General features: G+C 39.2%; 1 protein-coding gene across 1 annotated transcript; it reads right to left on the bottom strand.

Annotated features, from left to right (window-relative positions):
* Positions 1-4183: 4183 nt before the first annotated feature.
* Positions 4184-5513, bottom strand: LOC120226942 (olfactory receptor 1L8-like). Its single transcript, XM_039225113.1, has 2 exons — positions 4939-5513; positions 4184-4553 (listed from the first exon to the last, which is right to left on the bottom strand). The coding sequence occupies exons 1-2, from the start codon at positions 5511-5513 to the stop codon at positions 4184-4186; spliced, it is 945 nt and encodes a 314-aa protein (XP_039081044.1).
* Between the last annotated feature and the right edge of the window lie 3958 nt (positions 5514-9471).

The following is a 9471-nucleotide window of genomic DNA, read 5'->3' as shown; positions in this document are numbered from 1 at the left end:
TCAGCTATACTGCCCTCTAGAGGCATGTAGTGGGATTAGGCTCTCCAGAGCTGCTGCTTTTGTTCATTTCTGGGAAGAAGAAAGGCAAAGGATGCTGGGCCAATCTCCACCAGGAAAGAGGGAGGCATCACCTATGGTCAGTCTTAATTTAGAGCCATTAGGTGAAGTCACTATCTAGTTCATTTTTATTTTAGAAATATGCACAAGTTTAGAGGAGTTTAAGTTGAATTCTGAGCTGCAATGTCTCCTTCTGTCTGGACATTCAGATGTTATCCTGGACTCAAGTCAATTGGATTGACAAGACATAGAGGCATTTTGTGAAGTGGAGATAATTTTTGTGAGGTGATAGGTAGCATTATCCCTGTTCCACTCATTCCTACCTCTGCGTGTCCCCAAAATTTCAAAGGTATTCCCCTAATACTGTCCCTTATATTCAGATGAAGCACACATTTGCCTGGTATTAATCTGTACTGTGCACCAGTGCTGATAGTCCCAAAGTTTCTTCTCATTACCTCCAAGTCATCCAACCTCTTTCAAAATTGAAATGTAGTTTACATGAAGTAAAATAATGCAAATTTTTAAGTGTATAGCTTTTACTGATGATTTGTTTATCTAATTCTTATTGATGAACATTTGACTTGTTTTCAGTTTGTTCTATTATGAATAAAGCTGCTGTGAATATTCTGTACAAGATATTTTTAATAGATTTAATGTTGTATGCTTAATTTTATTAGGAACTGTCAAACTGTTTTCCAAGGTGATTACATAATTTCACATTTCCACTATCGATATGTGAGAATTTTGGTGGCTCCAATTCCTACATAAATTTTGTATTGTCTTTTTAATTGTAGCCATTCTATTGAGGGTTATGTAATATCACATCGTGACTTTAGTTTACATTTACCTTGTAAGTAGTGATGCTGAGGGTCTTTCAAATGCAATATTGACCATTTGAATGTCTTCTTTTGTAAAATGTCTTTTCAAGTTTTTTGTCCACTTTTAAACATTAAATTTTATGCTTTTACTTTTTGATTTGTATAAGTTCTTATGTATGTCATTTGTCTGATATATGTAGTGTGAATATTTTTTCCATTTTTTTCTTTTTTAAGTTTATTTATCTTGAGAGAGAGAGAGCATTGGGGAGTGGCAGAAAGAGAGGGAAAGAGAGAGAGAGAATCTCAAGTAGGCTCTGTGTTGTCAGCACAGAGCCCGATGTGGGGCTCAAACTCTCGAACCATGAGATCATGACCTGAGTGGAAAGAGTCATGACTCTTAACCGACTGAGCCACCCAGGTGTCCCTCCATTTTCATTTTCTTAAAGTGACTGTTGGTGAGCAAACGTTTTGAATTTTGTGCAATCTACCAAATAATTTTTCTCTTACAGTTAGTCCTTTTGTGTCATGACTGAGAAATCATCACTCATGTCGAGGTCACGAATATATTTTTTTATTATTTTTGTTTGAAAAATGCTTAATGGTTTTAGCCCTCACATTAAATGTATGAGCCTTTTTTAATTCGTTTTCATGTATGGTGTGCAGTAATTAGTAGGCTAATTGTTTTCTGTATGCATATCCAGTTGCTCCAGCATAATGAATTGAATTGTGCTCCTTTCTCCACTAAATTGCATTGAAACCTGGCCAAAAGTCAGGTGATAATACAAATAAGGATTTATTTCTGTGTTCTCCATTCCGTTACCTTGATCTTTTTATGTATTCTACACCACATAAATACTGCACTATATTAATTACTTTATATTTGTAGAGGTCTTGAAATTTGGTAATGAAATTTTGGTTTCCTCCAATTTTGTGATTTTTCTTCAGACTGTCTTAGCTGTTCTAGGTTGTTTTAATTTTCATTTAAATTGGGCTTGTCAATTTCCAAGGACAATGGACCAGGCTCCTGCACTGAAATTTGGAATAAAGTGGGTGGAATCATTCCACAGAATCATTCCACAGTTTAAGTAGTAGCAGCCCGGCCACATTTGGTGTAGGGTATCTATAGACTGTGGTTACAGGAGGGGGTCACAAAGGAACACAGATTACAATGACCTCTTGTTTTTCAATGGAAACACTTGATGCTGTAGGATAATGCAGGTATATCTTTAAACTTTCAAAAATTTTGGTTTCTAGAATGTTATATACCATCAAATAATAATTCAAGTGACAGAATCAAAATATGATGTTTCAGATATGCAAACCCATAGAGAGTTTCTCCACTTTGGTAGTTTACAAAGAAATTCTTTCACCATTGCATTGGTCACCTGATTTATTAATAGGCTTACATTCAATGTGCTATCAATATTTATTTAAATGAATTAGACATTACAAACATCTATCAATTGGAAATTCTCTTTCTCTATCCCCTACTACACTTACATTCTTACTGCATTGACTATACCCACATATATATTTATATAATCTTTAAAAACATAATGAATTCATACCTTTATACTTATTCTATATCTTGATTTTTCTACTTAATGGCTTTTCAAGGAAGTAATAGACATTTATTTGATTTTTTCTACTTGCTGCATATTCTTTTTTTAAAAAAAAATATTTTTTGAGAGACAGAGAAAGAGAGCAAGAAGAGGAAAGGGGAAGAGGGAGAAAGAGAGAATCTTTGGCAGGCTCTAGCGTTAAAGCCTGATGCAAGAGTTCTATCCCATGACCCTGGAATTGTGACCTGAGCCAAAATCAAGAGCTGTACACTCTCTGACTAAGCCACTCAGGTGCCCCTTAACTTGCTGCATATTCTTACACTCTATGTAATTAATCATAATTTCTCCATTCCTTATTGATAGGATTTTAGGTTGTTGTCAAGTTTTAAAACATTTTTAAATGTTTTTATATATATTTGAGAGAGAGAGAGAGAGCAAGTGGGGGAGGGGCAGAGAGAAAGGGAAACGCAGAATATGAAGTAGGCTCCAGGCTCTGAGCTGTCAGCACAGAGCCCGACACAGGGCTGAACCCATGGGCAGTGAGAACATGACATGAGCTGAAGTCGGACGCTTAACAACTGAGCCACCCAGGTGCCCCAGTTGCAGCCAATTTTTATCTGTCATAAACTGGGAATCACTGAAAAAGTGTACCTCAATATCCAATATACTTTTATGATACTATTTCCATTGGTTAGAATCTGAATAGCGGGAGTTTCTAGAATAAAGTATTAAATCACATATTTTTAAACACATACTTTTAGGGATAGATGGAGGAAAGAGAGGTTCCAACTTCCTCACTGTGAAATGGGTAACTTTCATGTAATCACTCTTGGTGTTTGTTCTTTCTGGCCATTACCACTTTTAAGTTGTATTGTAATAATAATAATAATAATAATAATAATAATAAGAGGACATTTAAAAGAAATAAAGCCACAGCAATATAATCAAGAATAGAAAGATAAAGAGTGCCTGGGTGGCTCAGTCAATTAAGCATCTGACTTCAACTCAGGTCATGATCTCATGGTTCATGCGTTCAAGCCCTATGTCAGGCTCTGTGCTGACAGCTCAGAGCCTGGAGCCTGCTTTAGATTCTGTGTCTCTTTTTCTTTTTGCCCCTTCCCCACTCACACTCTGTCTGTCTACCTGTCTGTCTGTCTGTCTGTCTCTCTCTCAAAAATAAACAAACATTAAAACATTTTTACAAAGAATAGAAAGGTAAGAGTAAAGGCAAAACTTATTTTTTAAGAAATAAAAAGTTTTATGAAAGAGAAAAATAAGAAATTATGAAAATTCTAAGAATGAAAAAATTAGCTAAAATTCTGCTCCTTCCCTTCCCTCTCTGCCTCCATTCTTTCCCCCTTGAAATGTTTTCAAAGATATTCTACAACTATAAATTAGATAATGGTTTTCAGCAATATACTGAAAGATGAAAGGTGTTGGAGAGTAACTCTTAATAAAAGGAGAGCAAACTGTTCAGGAAATATTAGTTGGAAATGATTATTTTAAAGCAGTATTTAGAGGATGGGAATGTGATGAATCTTTGTGAGAAAGTTGAGGAACAGTGAGGAAGAGGATCATGATTTAAGCAGCGCAGGGGACAACTGTGGGCTGTCATCAATGCATGTGATCACCCACAATAGCTTTGTCTCACATGGGTTAAAAAAAGCTAATCTCCAAGAGTTCAGCTGTTTACCAAGATCTAGTAGATAACAGATGCAAATGGAGTAGATTCCTCTTGTGGGTTTGTCAAGAGAGTGCTGCCTGGGATTTCCTCCTGCCCATCAGCTTCCTCAGGCCTCGTTTCAGGTCTTTATTTCTCAGGCTGTAGATAAAAGGGTTTAGCATGGAGGAAAGAACTGTGTAGACAATTGTTGCTATGTGGTCCTTGGCAGTGTAGCTATACAGGGGCTGTAAATAGACATAGAAGATGCTGCCATAAAAGAGTGTTACCACAGTGAGGTGAGAGCCACAAGTGGAGAAGGCTTTGCGTTTCCCAGCAGCCGAGGGGATCTTGAGAACTGTAATGAGGATTCGTATATAAGAGAAAGTAATGCACAGAAAGGGAGTCACCAAAACAACGGAACCTTCTGACATTATCACGATTTCATTGACAAATGTGGAGGAGCAGGACAATTTCATCAGAGGACTGAGGTCACAGAGGAAGTGATGGATAACATTGGANTCGTTTCAGGTCTTTATTTCTCAGGCTGTAGATAAAAGGGTTTAGCATGGAGGAAAGAACTGTGTAGACAATTGTTGCTATGTGGTCCTTGGCAGTGTAGTTATACAGGGGCTGTAAATAGACATAGAAGATGCTTCCATAAAAGAGTGTTACCACAGTGAGGTGAGAGCCACAGGTGGAGAAGGCTTTGCGTTTCCCAGCAGCCGAGGGGATCTTGAGAACTGTGATGAGGATTCGTACATAAGAGAAAGTAATGCACAGAAAGGGAGTCACCAAAACAACTGAATTTTCTGACATTATCATGTTTTCATTGACAAATGTGGAGGAGCAGGACAATTTCATCAGAGGACTGAGGTCACAGAGGAAGTGATGGATAACATTGGAGGCACAGAAGGTGAGACGATTCAGTAACAGGGTGTGTAGGAGTGAGTGGAGGTGAGGAATTGAGCAGGAAAAGGCCACCAGCAGAACACAGCGACGGTGGTTCATGGTGGTGACATAGTGGAAGGGGTCACAGATGGCCACATAGCGGTCAAAGGCCATGACTGCCAGGAGGCAGCTGTCAGTGTTGCCCAGAGCATAAATAAAATACATCTGTGTCAGACACCCAGCATAGGAGATGGTCTTCTCTGACAGGAAGCTCACTAGCATCCTGGGGACAATGGTGGTTGTAAAGCAAATGTCAGTGAAGGACAGGAAACTCAAGAAGAAATACATGGGGGTCTGGAGCTGGGGGTCAGAGTGGATGGCGAGGATGATGAGTAGGTTCCCTGTTATGGTGACCAGGTACATGGTGAGGAAGAGGATAAAGAGTGGCTTCTGGTCCTCAGGCCTGGAGGAGAGTCCCAGGAGGATGAACTCAGAAACACTGCTAGTTTCATTGACTCTTTCCATTGGCTTGAGTCTAGTTATATACAAGATGTCTTCTTATTTACTATACTGCAAGTCCAGAACCCAAGCAAGTCTTTTTTTTCTTTTTTCCTCTGTTTGGTTGCAATTAGTTGTTCTGTAGGGATAGGTTGTCAGTCCCATGGTCTTTGATGTGGTCCTTCCTTCCCAAATCCATGGGTATTAAAAGGGCCTTATATTGAAGGCTGAGGGGACAGAAGAAGAGTTTACCTTTAGAAACCACCAGAGATGGACCTTGCTGATTCCAGTTCATTATTTCTTATTCTGTGAAAACCTGTTCCCTTGCTCGGGGATTTAGCAATAAAAACAGGTAAATCCTTGCCATTGTGTAGCTTGTGTTTAGTTGGGGAGACAGATCATCAATAAACAACATAAAGCAGTGCATAAGGGATGGAGATGAGTGGGGGATGAGTTTGCCAAAGTAACCAACAGGGAAAATCTCAGGGGAAGGTTGAACCTAGTTTACAAAGTAATTTTTTTCTCCTCAGGGTACAAAATGAGGGGTTCATCCTCCTTAACTCATGGCATGCTGTCATCACCAGTGTAAATCTCCCCTTTGCTGTAAATTATTTTTTCTTTCTTTAATATTCTGTCTGAAATCATGTTTATGCAGGATGGACACCTATTGTTGTGTTTTCAACTCATGCTTCATAATTACAATTCCTTATATATGCAAAAATATCTATGAAAACATTAATTTTATATATGTTAACTGTTGACATATATGTGCTTTTTTTTTCAGTCACATCCAATTACCTGGTGATGGACATCAAAGTGGCCTCCATTTATCACTACTACAAAAGTCTCTGCAATGAGAGATCTTGTATAAACAAAGTGTTTTAAATCAATTTTTTGGAGTCAGCATATTCACCCATACTGCACTAATGGACATATAACATAGAGATTTTTGAAGTTTGATACATTGTTTATTATATATTCCTTGTTACCATAAAAATCCCTACAAGGAACATGCTTATATCATGAAATTGTTTGAAATAATTTCTTTAGAAGCAGCATACTCTTTCACACCTTTTCAATTATCCTTTTACATTAGATTTTCATGCATATTAGTATTATTCTATATTAATATGGAAATATCAATATAATTCATTTATAATTAAATGCTATGCATACATTAACAATTAAACAATGTCATGTTTTTTGTGATTATAGTTAATACCATTACACTGCATATTCCAAACTTGCTAAGACACCAAATCTTAAAGAAAAATGTTTACAAAGTAATTGTAAATTGCTAAACATCTTTGTACCTTAGACTTACCATGTTTGATATTGGACACAAATATACACATACTCATGAGGGTTTAGTGAGAAATGAGAAGAGAAGACAGAAGAGAGACAAGCATATTGTGAACACTCAGTAGAAACTCTTGATCATCATCAATCCCATTGTTGCTTTCCCTTATCTGTTATGACTGTCCTCAAAATCAATTAATTCACATGCTTAAAGTATCATATCTCTCACTGCAAAGCTGTCAGACTTGTAAAATATTATACGTGATTTTGTAAGATCTTATAGAAGGATTATTTGTTTATGAATCAAATGATTTGAGTGAGCCAGTAGTTAAAGTTAATAACAATAACCAATATTATTGAAAATTTATTACATGCCAAGCTGTGTTAAGCCCCTCACAAATCCCATGATAAGGGATCACAAGGCATTGGTTGTTATCAGAAGCCTGAGGCTGAGAGGTGAAGTGGTTTGCTCAAGGTCACTAAGGAAGTGAATAGCAATCAGGATTTGAACCCTAAACAGAATCACTCTGAAGCTCATGCTCTTAACCCTCAGGCTACACTCCAGATGTTTTGCTGTATACATTGTCTGTCACAATCATGCACAGGTACAGTTTTTCTCACGGTGGTCATTTCCTACATGACTTCCCTTTCTTTCCCTCTTAATTAACAAGCTTTCTTCTCCCATGGTCAGAATATATCCTTGTGGTGGCTAGAGAGGTGACCTATCTTTCTGTGTTACACAGATGGTGGATTTGAAATTTTGAACATCCATATACATTGGTTGGCCAAAAGCAGATGGAAAAAAAATGGCCATGCATGGCTAGGGCTGTTTGGCATGAGGAGTTGTGGTTGGTGATGGACAGTGTCCTGGACTTAAGACAAAAGATGGGTGTTTGATTTGTACTCTGTCACCTGCTCACAACCTGAATCCTAATATTTTATGAATAGCAAATGAGATACCATGTCTGCAAAAACAGTTTGTTAAACACAGGTCAATATTAAAAAGTGAGAGATTTGTGAAAAGCCTGCCTGTGGAAATAAGAAATTAGTGGGGATTTGGTTTAATTAATGAGGTTGGGTGATCCAGGTCATTGATGAGAGGGTCAGATACTCTGATAATTAGAAAAAAGGAAGGTCTTGGGGTGCCTGGGTGGCTCAGTAGGTTGAGCATCCGACTTCAGCTCAGGTCATGATCTCATGGTTTGTGGGTTCAAGCCCTGCGTCAGGCTCTGTGCTGACAGCTCAGAGCCTGGAGTCTGCTTCAGATTCTGGGTCTCCCTCTCTCTCTGTATTGCCCCTGCTCACATTGTCTTTCTCTCTCTCTCTCAAAAATAAATAAACATTAAAAAAAAAAAAAAGAAAAAAGGAAGGTCTTGAATCTGAGATTCAGAAAGAACAGCTCTCAAAGCATAAGGTAAGTATGTAAGACTGGGAATATAATAGTTTACCTTTCCTTCCTTCCTTCCTTCCTTCCTTCCTTCCTTCCTTCCTTCCTTCCTGCCTTCTTGCCTTCCTGCCTTCCTGCCTTCCTGCCTTCCTGCCTTCCTGCCTTCCTGTCTTCCTGCCTTCCTTCCTTCCTGACAGTGTTTTGCTTCTAGCAAAGCACACAGTGTAGGTGGTCTAGAGGTCAAACTGGATGGACTGAAAACTAAAAGCTGGTTGGAGGTTTTAGTCAGACCCTATGACTGCTTAATCTACAAAATATTTGAAATTCTCAGGGAGGAAAGAGTGTCAGAATTTCGAGGAGCCAAGAGAGTGGCCAGATTACTGAAGCTCACCTCCAGATCCAGATGCTGTTCTTTCCTTACCACTTTCTCCAGAAGCTGGTTGCACCACATCTGCTACTCAGCTGTGAGTCTGCTTCTCAGCCAAGCACAGCCCCCCTCATGTTTCTCCCATGACACTCTGGGCTGATTAACAAGGAGAGGAACAGGAAAGGCAGAGGAGCTGATGTGCTACTTGGAAGGGATAGTACGTTTCCCCTCACTGGCCTCCAACCCCTCAAGTCTGGCCCCAAGCATGTTGCTGCTTTCCCAGCTCCCCATCTCAGAAGGCAGAGATGCCCTGACTCAAGGGGCAAGGACCCTCTTGTGGCGTAAGCCCAGGCAGCGTCTCCTGAGTCTGAGCTCTGCTCTGCTGGCCTCAGGGGCCCCTGTTAGGCTGAAGGAGTTGTGGTGTGATGACCTCTCAAGGGAGCTGGTCCTGTGATTGTTCTAAGCAGAGTAATCTGACTGGAAATCACACCTAACATGGCTGACTCCAGGGGATGGGGGAGCCTTGAAGCTTCCTGTTTCAATGTGGGGCTCATCCCAGTGCTTATTAACTTCACTGCCACATCTAAAGTATGTGCTTTAGTCTCCCCAACTCTGGGTTATCAGGGGTGGGAAAATATTTAAGTGGGTGAATATTTTATGTTTGGGGATGCTGGTGTGGACTGGGGTGTATCTAGAACAGGGAGGTTGCAGTTTCCAGGGGATTCAGTTGGGGTAGATCAGCGTTGTGTATGTGTGTTCCAGTATCTTGGCAGGCATGTGGACCATATTTTTTTTTCCTATGTGGGATTAGGTTAATGTTGGTTTATGTATGTTTAAAGCACAGGGTATGCAATGGTTGTTGTATTTAGCCAAAGGACTTTGGAAAAATAGTGTGTGTGTTTTCAGAGCTTAGGCTCAGAGAAGTTTTTTGA

The sequence above is a fragment of the Hyaena hyaena genome, unplaced genomic scaffold, assembly GCF_003009895.1.
Source record: "Hyaena hyaena isolate Hyena2069 unplaced genomic scaffold, ASM300989v1 scaffold_1932, whole genome shotgun sequence".
NCBI lineage: Eukaryota > Metazoa > Chordata > Mammalia > Carnivora > Hyaenidae > Hyaena > Hyaena hyaena.
The sequence above is the reverse complement of the archived record's forward strand: the minus strand, read 5'-3'. Positions and strand labels throughout refer to the sequence as shown.

Excerpts from the sequence above, each read along its gene's own strand:
- LOC120226942 (XM_039225113.1), bottom strand. The coding sequence starts at position 5,513 with ATGGAAAGAGTCAATGAAACTAGCAGTGTTTCTGAGTTCATCCTCCTG. Across the intron at positions 4,554-4,938 it reads AAATTGTCCTGCTCCTCCAC|ATTTGTCAATGAAATCGTGA; the intron begins ATTTGTCAATGA and ends CTGCTCCTCCAC.